The 14,684-nt window shown below is 38.9% G+C and overlaps 4 protein-coding genes across 4 annotated transcripts; all 4 read left to right on the forward strand.

Annotated features, from left to right (window-relative positions):
• Window positions 1–643: 643 nt before the first annotated feature.
• On the forward strand, window positions 644–2,913 carry LOC110056554 (contactin-associated protein 1-like). Its single transcript, XM_089291055.1, has one exon. The coding sequence runs from the start codon at window positions 685–687 to the stop codon at window positions 1,237–1,239; it is 555 nt and encodes a 184-aa protein (XP_089147181.1). The 5' UTR covers window positions 644–684; the 3' UTR covers window positions 1,240–2,913.
• A 400-nt stretch (window positions 2,914–3,313) lies between these two features.
• Window positions 3,314–6,441, forward strand: LOC149111407 (uncharacterized). The gene is made up of 3 exons (XM_089291056.1): window positions 3,314–3,510; window positions 4,385–4,487; window positions 5,052–6,441. Exons 1-3 carry the CDS (start codon window positions 3,345–3,347, stop codon window positions 5,095–5,097), a joined length of 315 nt encoding a protein of 104 aa, XP_089147182.1. The 5' UTR covers window positions 3,314–3,344; the 3' UTR covers window positions 5,098–6,441.
• A 406-nt stretch (window positions 6,442–6,847) lies between these two features.
• LOC149111408 (uncharacterized) lies at window positions 6,848–11,712 on the forward strand. Its single transcript, XM_089291059.1, has 3 exons — window positions 6,848–7,737; window positions 11,170–11,284; window positions 11,433–11,712. Exons 1-3 carry the CDS (start codon window positions 7,363–7,365, stop codon window positions 11,627–11,629), a joined length of 687 nt encoding a protein of 228 aa, XP_089147185.1. The 5' UTR covers window positions 6,848–7,362; the 3' UTR covers window positions 11,630–11,712.
• On the forward strand, window positions 11,462–14,520 carry LOC149111409 (contactin-associated protein 1-like). Its single transcript, XM_089291057.1, has 2 exons — window positions 11,462–11,543; window positions 11,893–14,520. Exon 2 carries the CDS (start codon window positions 11,958–11,960, stop codon window positions 12,525–12,527), a length of 570 nt encoding a protein of 189 aa, XP_089147183.1. The 5' UTR covers window positions 11,462–11,543; window positions 11,893–11,957; the 3' UTR covers window positions 12,528–14,520.
• Window positions 14,521–14,684: the final 164 nt, after the last annotated feature.

The following is a 14,684-nucleotide window of genomic DNA, read 5'->3' on the forward strand; positions in this document are numbered from 1 at the left end:
GACTGTGTTCCCGGCTACACAGGAAGACACTGTCAAACAGGTTTATATATGCGTACCTAATACTTGGAAAAAATGTTACTATGTACTTTTTAGGAATGATTTTTTAGAAACAGTCAGGAGATGTCTCATATTGCAGTCTTTACCTCGAAAAAAATTTTTTTTTTTTTAAATTTCTCTCTTCAGATATCAACGAATGTTCCAGTAATCCCTGTTTAAACGGAGGAACGTGTGTTGACCAAGTTAATGGATATCTCTGCAACTGTCAGACTGACTTCAGAGGAGTCCACTGTGGTGGTAAGTTGGAATGTTCAATCAACATGGCAAATCACATATTTATATTGCATGCCATGGAATTAGCTCGTGCTAAGGGTCCCCCTGTTACGCAGCATCGGATGGCCGACGGACCCGGGCCGGCGGACTTGGCCAGGCTTTGGTACATTATGCTAGCATTTTTTCGAGCATTTTAATGAAGCAAAAGCATTAAGCATTATTCAAGCATTATAGTGGCATTTTCTCTGAAAATTTTTTTTTTTTTCCACAGAAAATAGAACTAAAAATTATTTTTTTATGAGAAAATGAAGACTTAACTCGAAATTTTAAAAAAAAATTCAAATTTCATCTGTTCTTGAAGTGTTCACGCCCACGTCCTGCGCGAGACTGAGTGGGAGTTCTTCAGGTAATTATATGATTGACCCTGATGGCAACGGAGGCGTGGCTCCCTTCAATGTGTACTGTGACATGAGTGACAAGGGCGGAGTTGGCGTGACGGTCATCAGTCATGACAGTGAGAGTAGAACCCATGTTATTCCTAATACATGTAGTGGCGCAGGATGTTACAGCAAAGATGTGCGATACACTGGAGTCAGCACCGCTCAGCTAGCAGCACTCACTCGAGTCTCACAGAACTGTGAACAGTTTATCAAGTTTGAGTGCAAGAATGATATAGCGTTTATTGAGCAAAGTTATGCTTGGTGGGTGTCGCGTAATGGAACACGGATGAACTACTGGGGAGGAGCAACCGGCCACGACAAGATGTGCGCATGTGGAGTAACAAACTCTTGTACTGGTGGTACAAACTGTAACTGTGATAACAGCGGTACTGGATGGTATGAGGACAGCGGTCTGTTGACAGACAAGTCTACTCTGCCTGTGACACAAATCAGACTGGGAGACCTGGATGGTTCACACGAAGAAGGATATCATACATTAGGAAAACTCAAGTGTTATGGTCAGGCGTGAAGTAAATGACTTGACTTCACAGTTGCTTTACAAACTCAACAGAATTCTTCAAGTATGATAAGAAAAACTCACTGGATTGCCTTTTAGGTCACATATTCCTCAGTTATTAATTAATTCAGTGAATGACAAAGACCAGACGTAATCTCAGTGGTAACAACTGATGAACCAGCAGTGGACTACCAGTAGTCCCTCTTTCACTTACTCCGTCGTGCGTGACGCAAAAGAAAACCGCGGGAAAAAAATGGCCGCGCTCCTCGCCCCGCAAGATTTCGTGCGGCCATTTTTTCTCGCGGTTTTCTTTCGCGTCACGCAAGTCTAAACCAGCAGTAGATAGTGTGTATTTACCCTCTAAATCTTTCTTACAGCAATTAGCAGCATTTGAACAGAGAATAGTAAGAAATACCTGATATAATAAAGATTTAAGTACTGTGTAAATGATTAAGCGTAGTTAAAAAAGCTTCCAGACAAATATTCTACAAATTTCTAGGACAGTAAACTAAATAATAGAATTTTCCGCAAATTCAAAAGCAGTGGGTGTGCTTAAGGTTAAAGAAGAAAAAGGTTTGTTTGTGGATGATACGAACACTTCTGTGTGACCGCTGTTATTATGAGAAACACCTTTAGTTTTGTCAATTACACTTAGTCAATTTTTGCCCCGCAATAGGGGAAAAAGATGTTTGTCAGCACTGTCACATTTGCGAATAGAGGTTCATTCAGACTTATGCGTCGGAATGTGGAAACGGTTAAGTTCCGAGTAATCCGCGTATTGCTTTAAAGTCTAGACTGTATGCTCTCATGTTAGCCTTTACACAGGCTACTCCCATCCTACTCTCATGCAGGCGCTACACACATTACGAATGCAATTGAGAGTTATTAGTTGTTTAACTATTAGGTGTTTACTCTATAAATAAAGACTGATTGACTGATTGAATGATTGATTGATTGATTGATTGATTGATTGATTGATTGATTGATTGATTGATTGATTGATTGATTGATTACGATCTGGCCTGTTTCCCTGATATGCCCAATGCTGACATACATATAATGAGATATTGATCATGGACCTAACAATTATTTTTTGTGAGTTATGTATACCTGTTTGCTTATTCTCAGCTTTAGAGGTTGGGTTTTAATCCACTCACTGTCATCTTTAGATTTTTCTGCGTGACTGAAACCCGTCACTTCAACGTTTTAAGCCTGTTATTTGTTGTCAAATTTCATTTACACGCAAGCGTGAACGAAGGGCTCGGACACTAACAAAATATAATGCTAAAAATAGCCTGTCACAAATAGCGACAAATACTTGAGTCTTCGAGGTCTACATCCTGGTCCCCTTGAAAAAACTAAATAAATAAGGTGTCTTGAATCTGTACAGCGTGGTTGAAACTCGTATTCTCCAAATCAATAGCACCAAACGCCCTCAATTGATCGTCGTTCATGAACTCTAAAGACTATAGTATAAGCAAGCTGGTAATGAAGTATATTTCCTCATGCATGATTATACGTGATAGGTTGTTGTCGAATGGAGATGATGTAACTTAGAATTATTGATATAATGTTATAGAAATTTAAGCTTTGTTTTGTTATTAATTAGTTTAGATATGCTTTTGCAATACTGTAAATCTGATGGTCATGCAAATAAAGCCATTTCTACGACATTAGGAACTCAAAGACTGGTTACACAACAGTTTCTTACACAGGAATTTACCAAACTCACGCTACACTCTCGTGTCCACGTGACCAAAGTCACCTGGACACGAGGCAATAAGATCAAATTAAAACACTTTTCTACGGTTGTGACAAATTCCTGTATTTCAGCGCTGTCGTTGACGCAATTCGCGCAAGAATTATGGACCATTATAAGGGATCGCTTTTTTAGTTCTCGGATTTCCCTCGCACTAAAAATCATAAACAAAATTACCCACTAGGAAATTCAATCCAGTGCCGTAAGCTGAAACCAGAGCTGAAGGTCAAACAAGGATTAGCCCCATTGTCATAACATATTTTTGTCTAGCTTTGATCTTGAAGTCACAAGTCTCACTTCCTGTTTATCGGATATTTCCATCCAAGGGGTAATTCTGGAAGTCTCGAAGGATAGAGTTATGGAGGAAACAAAGACTCACCCAGTTTCGAGCAAGGGGGTCTTTTCATCGATATTTCTGTCTGTTATTTGCCTTTTGGGATTGATTCACGTCGAGATAGAACTTCGCATTCATCGACAAATGCTTCAAGTCTTGAACCAACAAAGATTTCTATCGATCGCACGAGGTAAGCACCCTTAGATTCTCTGCCAATTTTAAACGCCAAATTTCGTGCTTGATGCAGTTTAAATCAGACGGTATAACTACACTGCTTGAGGTCGGATCTCCAGGCAAGGAAAAAAGCAAGTTGAAGTGTTCCTGTTTCCTTCAAGAAACAAAAATTTCGCTGGTAAAAGCGGTAGAATATCATACTTTTTATTGAAAGTGGTCAAAAATCTAAACAGTGAGAGAATAAACATTACCACAACAGGAAAACTGCAGATGTTTTTGGCACTTTCGAAATCAATTGATAATTGACGCGAATTGTGTTCGTTTCGTCCGAAATGGTTTTGAGAGTAAAATCTTGAATATACCGAGTTATAGCGGCTCAAGATCACGACGTCCGAGCTAAAAATTCGCTATTTAGAAGAACATTTATCTCCTCAGCCGCCAAGCTTTGTGTTTGAAATTGCAGCGGAAGTCAAATATCCATTCAAGTGAATATATGAAAGGTCATATATTTGAACTGCGGAGAAAGATATGAAGACATCATTGATCATCGCAGTTATGCACACAATTTAAGCAGTTGTAAAATTGAAGCCTGAATAAAATTCAGGCCTTAACGGGACTCGAACCCATGACCTCTGCCATGCCGATGCAGTGTTCTACCAGCTCCCAGATGGCTTGATAGCTTAGTTGGTAGAGCACTGCATCACTAGGTCACGTCGCCTTCTCCGAGGTCACGTCGCCGCTGCCTTTGTTTTGTTTGTAGATGTCCTTCCCCAGTGTTACTCAGTCTGATTTTAAAAGTGGTCTTGTCACATGCTGGGCTTCTGTAGCGATGAGAATCCAATGGGAACTTTATCTGTTTTGTTCATTCTCATGATTTTAATTTCACGTAGATATCAACGAATGTTCCAGTAATCCTTGTTTAAACGGAGGAACGTGTGTTGACCAAGTTAATACATGTAGATATATGTTTGTAACTGCCAGCCTGGATACACAGTAAGTCACTTCCAATCACAATTATTGTGTAAGTCCATAATACGCTGTAAAAGGGCTTATATGGAGTATCAAAATCCAGCGAAGAGATTACATTTAGCCCGTAAAGAATCATTTGCATTAAGGAGGGTCTAAGTGAGGTTCAATTGATAGCTGAGACGTAAGGCCTGCAGAATTTACTTTTACTCCTACAGCCAGTATTCCATTCCAGACCCATTGATTGCTTATACTAAAAGTAGGGCATTTAATCTATCTAATCTAGATAGATTAGAAACATCTTTAAGAAGTAGATTTTTATTCAGTAGATTTTTAACTACGCATTATTTTAGATTAGATTAGATAGATTTTGCACTTTTTGCCATTTTTCGGTTATAAGGGGCTTTTTACAACAGACAGTCCGATGCTACAAAATTTGTAGTTGTTTTTGTTATTATCATTGTTATTAATGTTGTCGTTTGTATTGTTATTGTTCTTGTTCCTGTTGTTGTTATTGATATGATTGTGACTGTGATTGTGGCTGTGATTGTTAGTCAAGATTGGCTTATTTTCCTTACTTGTGATTTTTAGCCTCATGGCAGGAGTATACGCCTGCATGGTGTGGACACAGCAATAGGGAGTTAATACAATTTGGAGGTGGTATCACACAGGCGGAATGCAAACAACGATGTTCAAATTGTGCGGCCATTGAGTACTGGTCTGGACCAACGAAAGTTTGTTACAAGTGTCTTGATCACACAAAGCGGACACCATTTACTAACACTAATGATGGGGCGTACCCACCTCACGTGTTTATAAGAATATGATCCCCCATTTCGCGCTATCCGTTGCACGTCTCGTGAGAGACCTGAACCGGGTGGCGCATGGTTTGTTTTTATCATCCAAACCTAGATGGCGCCGCGTATACGCCATATTGGACAACTGATGATGAAAAGGTCCCTGCATGTAAACAAGATATAAATTCAAGTAGTTATTTCCGTATGAGCTTCTGATGTAAACACCCCCTTAATTCATTGCGAAATTGAAACGAAAATACTCCATGGGTTCGAGCTTATTAGTCTAGATTCAACTCTTAAGAAAGCGTACTTCTTTCAGATGAAAGCTTGTCGTATGTTTCTAGTCGTTCCTACTGTAGGGATCAGAGGAAATTTTATTATTGAATTTCTTTTCTGTTTCATATCATTATGTTTAGAGGCTCAATTACCGGAAAGTATTTTCTGTCCACCATATAACTTAAAAATAAACATTTTCGAAATGCCAGGTCTTTCCAATGTAGATAATTTTGTATATGGCCCCGTGAAAATAGTCCACCAAAAGCCTTCTGACGAATATTACTTAACAAACGTTCTAAATCTCATATTCTCTAACCTTTTCCTAATCTGTAACTTTGCCAAGCTTAGCTTAATTGTTTATGCTAATAAGGGAATTTGAAGGGTGGCTTCAGATCTAGATGTTTCAAATTTCGAACATCATAATGAGGGATAATTTCATTTAACGAAAGCCTTCTTGCGAATTTGTTAGTAAACTTTGCCAGCAAGTCAAGCTAAATTATTCACGTCGTGCTAATAACAAAATTGTGAGAGTGGTCACGATTTTTAATCAAGACCTGTTGTTTGGCGCAGACTTTTAACAAGTTTTTGTTTTGTTTTCAAAGTCGATGAATTTCATAGGTGTTAGAATCTGGTAGTGATACTGCAGATTGAAGTAAGTTTAACAAATGATGACAACTTGGCGTTTATCTTTATCTTGGCGTTTAGCATACATACTGCCCAACATTTTCTACAGGTACTGAACCTTGCTAAAAGACAAGCTCGTACCATTTAAATTCAAACATGTCCATCCCTAAATGCATTTAGTTATTGCACTGTGTATACTCGAACTTTAAATTTTACCAGGGTTCACGATATTCTTCTTCCAAGAAGTTGTCAAAATAAACTTTCTGTAGTAACTCTTTGTCTAAGATGTGTTGTTGGTATGGTCTTAGTAAAGTTTGAAATAATCTCAGTCTGACGTTCTTATAAAGCAGGTTCTTAGAAAAAGAGTGTATCCTAAGTGTATTAATACTGGTCCAAGACGTTAGATGCTAACGAGAAAAAATAAAAATAGCCAAAACCAGTAAACAGGTGCCATCCATTAGCTGCAAAGGAAATTTAATTATACATATTGGCATGCCATTAGTGCATATGACACGCACAGGCCGAACACCAGCAGGTTCTAAGCAGAAGTCTTGGAGATGAGAAATATGCTCTCCGGGAAGTAAAAAAAGGTAAATGGCCATACAGAGCAAAAAAGATAAACAAATAGTGAAGAAGTCATATTTGTTAAAAAAACAATAATAATTAGCATTCTAAAAGGGACCTGCACTGACGTAAATTGACCTTAATACTGACAGCTTTAGTTTTCTATTCAGGCTGGCTCCGCCTTTAAAAGTCAGTGTATAAATTAGTAGTTACTATCGGTTTTAGTTGGAGCCCTTAGGTGACTGCCAAAAAGTCTGCGATTTTACTCCGTTGTCTTTTACAAGGCAGACTTCAAAAAGGCGATTTGCCCCGTGGCATAATTTGACTGCACCAACGTTTGCTCTACAATAGGGTAAGGGTAACGAAGAATTGCTCGTGGTCCCGTTCTTCTCATTACCTTCAATATCCGTCTCATTGTTCCGTTTAATTTCTGGCTGAAAGCTCCTTTAGAGATATTAGCAAAACAACAAACAATGTGACACCCAATTACTGTCAGGCTGTCAACGGGTGGTGTGCCTTAAAAGGAAAACTTCTAATTTTTGATAGGAACATCACATTTCATTTGCTCATCTAATCGTCACGTACATAAAGTTCACACACTTTCGACTGACACCACGAACATTAAAGAGAGGTTAACAAAGATGCTGCAATTTGGTTTGTGCTTCCCTCTCTTTCTGCTGTCTGCTGCAAGAGCCAACCACAACGATCACCAGCTTGATGGCAGCCGTGGCTTAAAGAGAGGTGCTCATGTGCAGGGAAATCGAGTATCGTACGGCAATTTTGCAGCGGACAAGTTTCATCGTCTTCAAGTATCAGTTGGTTCATCGAGTGTTGTGAGCAATTACAGAGAATGTGCTCTGAGCTGTGTTAAGACTCCGCCATGTTCTTCGTTTAATGTGGCCTCGTCTCCTCGTTCAGACGGAAAATACCGATGTGAGCTGTTAAACGAAGACAAATACTCGGCAAACCCAAGGCAGCTGGTCCGCTCACAGGATTACCACCATTACAGCATTAAGGTATTTAAACAGCACATTTTGACTATCACTCACTTTGAAATTCCTACAATCATTTATTTAGCCTATATATCGAGCGGTCCGGCTTCAAACCCTGGCCGGGGACTTTGTGTTGTGATCTTACGCAAGACACGTGCACTTTACTCTCACTGTGCCTCTCTCCACCCATGGCCAAGTGTAATTTAATGCTGGAGGTAACCCTGCCATGGACTAGCATCCCAACTAAGGGGGAGCAGAAACATTCTTAGTCGCTTCGTGCTACAACTGAAACCGGGTTGGGTTCCGGCCTGATGGGCCGCTTGGCTCGTATGCAGACTTTACCTACCTACATACCTAACTTATAATTGAGTTGTGGCAGGTTTGTTTGATAGCTTATCGGATCAGCTAAATGCAATGAGGAATAGCCGATAAGTAAATCAAAAACCTCTCCAGCCAGAACCGTTATTTTTTGTACGGCAAATTAGTTCCTCAGAAGAATGTGAACCAGCCTGATAATTTGGTCCGTGTTGGAGATTACTGGTTTCGGAATATCCTCGTAGATGGTGACTGAAGAATGCAAAAGAAGTTTTCGCAGTTCAAATTTAGTATCTTTTAATGTATATGTATTACGCGTAAAAACCCATTTAAACTCGCTTGAGTCAGCGGACTACGAGCAGCCATTGTTATTTCCTTAGGTCGGTTGAGAGCACTACGGACTAAAAAAAAGGGGGGCTTTTTGTAGTCTGTGTTAAAGATTGCGTTTGAAGATGATACAGATTAAAAGCTACGCTAGCTTTGTTCCAGGCAGCAATGGTTTAAGGTGGTTCGATACATTTTTTTCTGGACCATACCTAGCATTTTCAATTGGTGTTTTACCAACCTTCCCTTGATCTGATCGACGTGAAAATTACACCAGCTTTTGAAAAAAGATTGAAGTTTGCCTGAATGTGTTTTTAAGGTAATCGACATTTCTATGGAAACGATGAACCAAAAAAATGAAAATCGATAAAGCATGAATTTTGTAAGAACCAGATCTGTTATAGAAAAGCTGATGACAATTTCTGGAATTACGATGTATGGCAAGGGGAATAAGCAAGATTAAAAAATTTCTGTATGTTTGACTTCGAATAAATCGCGAGAACATTTCAAACCATGCTTTTTGTTTAACGAAATGAAATGGACTGAAAGAAGAACAGGTGCTCAGAATTAATTTACGCATGCATGCAACTGCGATAGTTCTACGACATTGCGTATGAATAAATTATTAGAAGCATCACGGAATAAGTAAAATACAGATAACTTCTTCGGAAATGATTATCACTTAAGTGTACATGTACAAAAAACCGTGTGAAAAATTATCGTGAGAAAATTTTGGAATCACACATATTCAAGTCGTTTCTAGACCCTCTGAAAAGTCCTTCGTCTTGTTTATTAAGTACCCGCCGGACGAAGGACGACCTCTGCCCCGCTTCGCAGCCTAACATATTTTACCCTGAAATTCATGAGGTCGACTTGAGGCAAGTCTCGCATTTCCTACGTTTTGTTTATTTATTGTTGCTAACGAGAACCGACCACAAGTACCCGCCTTACGTAGTCAAATTAATCGGAATACATCCATTAATAATGAAACAATTGAGATAGAGTGTTATACCATCTTCCATAAGCCTTGCCTGATTATGAAAATTTTGTCAAAAAGCTGCAATTTATAAGAAGAATTTTTAAATCGTTTAATGTGGCCCAAACCCTACGGTTTTGGCAGCATTTTTCAGCAGATCAGTACCACAAATTTCACTTTTCAGTTTATGTTATAAGTGATACCAACTGGTTCAACAATTATTGAACAGTTGTTTCTTTCATGATAATTGAAGAAATTCTCGCGCGCTCATTGGCTAATTTTTATTGTCAATAAGCGGACAGACACATGAATTTATAATTTATGCGAAACGTCAACGAGCGAGAGCGGACAATTTGTTATCGTAAAAAATAAAATTGACGTCATATAAACTCTTGGTATTCGGCCATCGTAACTTGATTAAAAATATAATACAAACAGTACTGATAAACATTTTAACAACATGCATTTTATAAACTTGACGTTTCAAGCTAGTCAACATACATTTTTAAAGTATCGATGGGGGTCTGGAACCTAGGCAGAAAACATCTGCAGTAGAAATTTAAAAGACGAGTCAAACGGAAACTGTCTGTAAAGTGATACAATGGAAAAGCTTTCCTTAATAAAGTAAAAGCTTTTCACTGCTGACATTGACATTCAATGCTGGCTGCAACCCCTGAATAAACAACGTCTCTTTAACCTTACAATGGAAGTCAGTTTTGTCGAAAGCCAAAATGTTAAAATGGTCCCATTTGATGTTGTGACCAGTTGTTTTAACGTGATCAGCAATAGCAGGAAAGAGATCACGTTTTGAAAGGGCCTTGAAATGTTCCGTTTTCCAGCCGTGAAAACTTTGTTTCGTTTCCTCAATGTAAGAATCATTGCGCAACTAACGACGGAAGTCTACAGAAAGCCAACCGACACAGGACTGCAGCTACTCCATTTCCAAAGCCAAGTCGACAGCAGATACAAGAAAGGCCTAGTCAACACGATGGTCAACCATGCGTATCGTCTATCTTCCACCAAACAAGGCTTTGCAAAAGAATGTAACAGGTTACGTACCATGTTTTCAAAGCTGCGCTATCCGAAAACATTGGTCGATTCCACCATAAATAAGTTCAGCCAGGAACCAGATAAAGAAATACACACCGTGCCTTTAGCAGCCCCATCTGTTTACATAGTATTGTCCTTTAAAGATCAGCAATTAACAGATCGCGTACGTAAAGACATCTATTCCCTGAGGGCCAAGAACGATGTTAATGTAAAACCGGTCTTTACAAAAAGAAACGTGTCACAAACTTTGGATGTCAAGGAAAATAAGTCCCCGATCGTCAACACTCAATGCGTTGTATACTTATTTCAATGTGATTTGTGTGATGCAAATTATGTGGGCTTCACTGCCCGTCTCTTACATCAACGCATAAGTGAACACCGTTATTTAGCCATCAGGAAACACCTTTAAACAGAGCATGGCAACAACAGAACAGGCTGAACACCTTTTCAAAGTTCTGAGGAAATGTAGAAGCAAGTTTGATTGCTTGGTCTACGAGACGAGTGTCATACATAAAGGACATCAAGCCTTCTCTTAACACGCAAGCCGACTCCATTTGCGCCAAACTGTTTACGTGACATTTTCGTACATTTTTTTTTTCTTATTGTGTTTCTTACCTTGGGAATTATACCTATATAGGACCTGCAAATATCTTATGTATTGTTTCATATTTTATATATCTTTTAGCACCGAAACGTCGTTCACTTTTTTAAGTGTGTTTTAAGAATCTTTTAGCGTTTAACTTCTTGATTAATTTTTTTTTTTTTTTTTTTTGGTTTTTGTTTTTTCACAGACACCTTGCTCAAGCTTACCGTGTCATAACGGTGCAAAGTGTGTTCCCAATTACAGTGAAGACAAATACCATTGTGATTGTGTTCTCGGCTACACGGGAAGACACTGTGAAACAGGTTTATATATATGTGTATCTAATACTTTAAATTTGGCAAAAATGTTATTTTGTACTTTTAGGAATGATTTTTTAGAAACAGTTAGGAGAAGTCTCATATTGCAGTCTTTACCTCGAAAAAATTGTTTTTTTGTAATATCTCTCTTCAGATATCAACGAATGTTCCAGTAATCCCTGTTTAAACGGAGGAACGTGTGTTGACCAAGTTAATGGATATCTCTGCAACTGTCAGACTGACTTCACAGGAGTCCACTGTGCTGGTACGTACTTCGTTCAAGTTCGAATGTTCAATCAATGTGAAAAATCACATATTTATATCGCATGCCATGGAATTAGCTCGTGCTAAGGGTCCCCCTGTTACGCAGCATCGGATGGCCGACGGACCCGGGCCGGCGGACTTGGCTAGGCTTTTTGTACATTATGCTAGCATTTTTTTCGAGCATTTTAGTGAAGCAAAAGCATTAAGGATTATTCAAGCATTATAGTAGCATTTTATCAGACAATTTATTTCTTTTTTCCACAGAAAATAAAAATAAAAATTATTTTTATGAGAAAACGAAGACTTAACTAGAAATTAACAAAAATTTCAAATTTCATCTGTTCTTGAAGTGTTCAAGCGCACGTCCTGCGGCACAATAAAATTTCACCTGAGTGGGAGTTCTTCAGGTAATTATATGATTGATCCTGATGGCAACGGAGGCGTGGCTCCCTTCAGTGCGTACTGTGACATGAGTGACAAGGGTGGAGTTGGCGTGACGATCATCAGTCATGACAGTGAGAGTAGAACCCATGTTGGTCCCAGCATTCCTGGATGTGGTTCTCCGGGATGTTACAGTAAAGATGTGGGATACACTGGAGTCAGCACCGCTCAGCTAGCAGCACTCACTCGAGTCTCACAGAACTGTGAACAGTTTATCAAGTTTGAGTGCAAGAATGATATAACGTTTATTGAGCAAAGTTATGCTTGGTGGGTGTCGCGTAATGGAACACGGATGAACTACTGGGGAGGAGCCACAGGTCGTGACAAGATGTGCGCATGTGGAGTAACAAACTCTTGCACTGGTGGTACAAACTGTAACTGTGATAACAGTGGTTCTGCGGGCGGCGGTTGGTATGAGGACAGCGGTCTGTTGACAGACAAGTCTACTCTGCCTGTGACACAAATCAGACTGGGAGACTTGGATCAGTCACACGAAGAAGGATATCATACATTAGGAAAACTCAAGTGTTATGGTCAGGCGTGAAGTAAATGACTTGACTTTACAGCTGCTTTACAAAGTCAACAGAATTCTGCAAGTATGATTAGAAAATCTCACTGGATTGCCCTTAAGTCATGTATTCCTCAGTTATTAATTAATTTAGTGACTGACAAAGAACAGACGTAATCTCAGTGGTAACAACTGATGAACCAGCGTTGGACTACGAGTAGTCCCTCTTTCACTTACTCCGTCGTGCGAGACGCGAAAGAAAACCGCGGGAAAAAAATGGCCGCGCTCCTCTCCAGCAGGATTTCGTGCGGCCATTTATTTTGTCGCGGTTTTCTTTCTTGTCACGCAAGTCTAAACAAGCGGTAAATAGTTTGTATTTACCCTCTAAATCTTTCTTACAGCAATTAGCTGCATTTGAACAGAGAACAGTTAGAAATGCCTGATATATTAAAAATTTAACTGCTGTGTAAATGATTAACCGTAGTTAAAAAAAGCTTTCAGACAAATATTTTTCAAATTTCTAGAACAGTAAACTAAGTAATAGAATTTTCCGCTAATTCAAAAGCCGTGGGTGTGCTTAAGGTTAAAGAAGAAAAAGGTTTGTTTGTGGATGATAAGAACACTTCTGTGTGATCGCTGTTATTATGAGAAAAACCTTTATTTTTGTCAATTACACTTAGTCAATTTTTGCCCCTCATGGGGGAAAAAAGACGTTTTTCAGCACTGTCACATTTGCGAATAGAGGTTAATTTAGACTTATGAGTCGAAATGTGGGAACGGTTAAGCTCCGAGTAATTCGCGTATTACTTTAAAGTCTAGACTATATGCTCTCATGCTAGCCTTTACACAAGCTACTCTCATCCTACTTATGCAGGCGTTAAACACATTACGAATGCAGCTCAGGGCTATTAGTTGTTTAACTAAGATTGATTGACTGACTGACTGACTGACTGACTGACTGACTCATTGACTGACTTACTGACTGATTGGCTGATTGGTTCATTGATTGATTGATTCATTCATTCATTGATTCATTCATTCATTGATTCACTGATTCACTGATTCACAGATGCACAGATTCACTGATTCGCTGATTCGCTGATTCGCTGATTCACTGTTTCAGTGATTTGCTGATTCACTGATTCACTGATTCACTGATTCACTGATTCACTGATTCACTGATTCACTGATTCACTGATTCACTGATTCACTGTTTCACTGATTCACTGATTCACTGATTCACTGACTCACTGATTCACTGATTCACTGATTCACTGATTCACTGATTCACTGATTCACTGATTCACTGATTCACTGATTCATTGATTCATTGATTCATTGATTCATTGATTACGATCTGGCCTGTTTCCCTGATATCACCAATGGTGGTATACATACAATGAGATATTGCTCATGGACCTAACAATTATTTTTTGTGAGTTATATATACCTGTCTGCTTATTCGCAGCTTTAGAGGTCAGGTTTTAATCCACTCACTTTAATCTTTAGATTTTTCTGCGTGACTGAAACCCGTCACTTCAACGTTTTAAGCCTCTTATTTGTTGTCAAATTGCATTTAAACGCAAGCGAGTTGCGTGAACCAAGGGCTCGGACACTAACAAAATATAATGCTAAAAATAGCCTGTCACAAATAGCTACAAATGCTTGAGTCTTCAAGGTCTACATCCTGGTCCCCTTGAAAAAACTAAATGAAAAAGGGTTCTTGAATCTGTACAGCGTGGTTGAAACTCGCATTCCCCAAATCAATAGCACCAAACGCCCTCAATTGATCGTCGTTCATAAACTCTAAAGACTATAGTATAAGCAAGCTGGTAATGAAGTATATGGTTCCTCATGCATGATTATACCTGATAGGTTGTTATTGAATGGAGATGATGTAACTTAGAATTATTGATACAATGTTATAGAAATTTAAGCTTTGTTTTGTTATTAATTAGATTAGATATGCTTTTGCAATACTGTAAATCTGATGGTCATGCAAATAAAGCCATTTCTACTACATTAGGAACTCAAAGACTGGTTACACAGCAGTTTCTTACACAGGAATTTACCGAACTCACGCTATACTCTCGTGTCCACGTGACCAAAGTCACCTGGACACGAGGCAATAAGATCAAATTAAAACACTTTTCTACGGTTGTGACAAATTCCTGTATTTTACCGCTGTCGTTG

This window comes from Orbicella faveolata, unplaced genomic scaffold (genome assembly GCF_042242905.1).
Source record: "Orbicella faveolata isolate gen_17 unplaced genomic scaffold, um_ofav_v1 contig_24, whole genome shotgun sequence".
Taxonomy (NCBI): Eukaryota; Metazoa; Cnidaria; class Anthozoa; order Scleractinia; family Merulinidae; genus Orbicella; species Orbicella faveolata.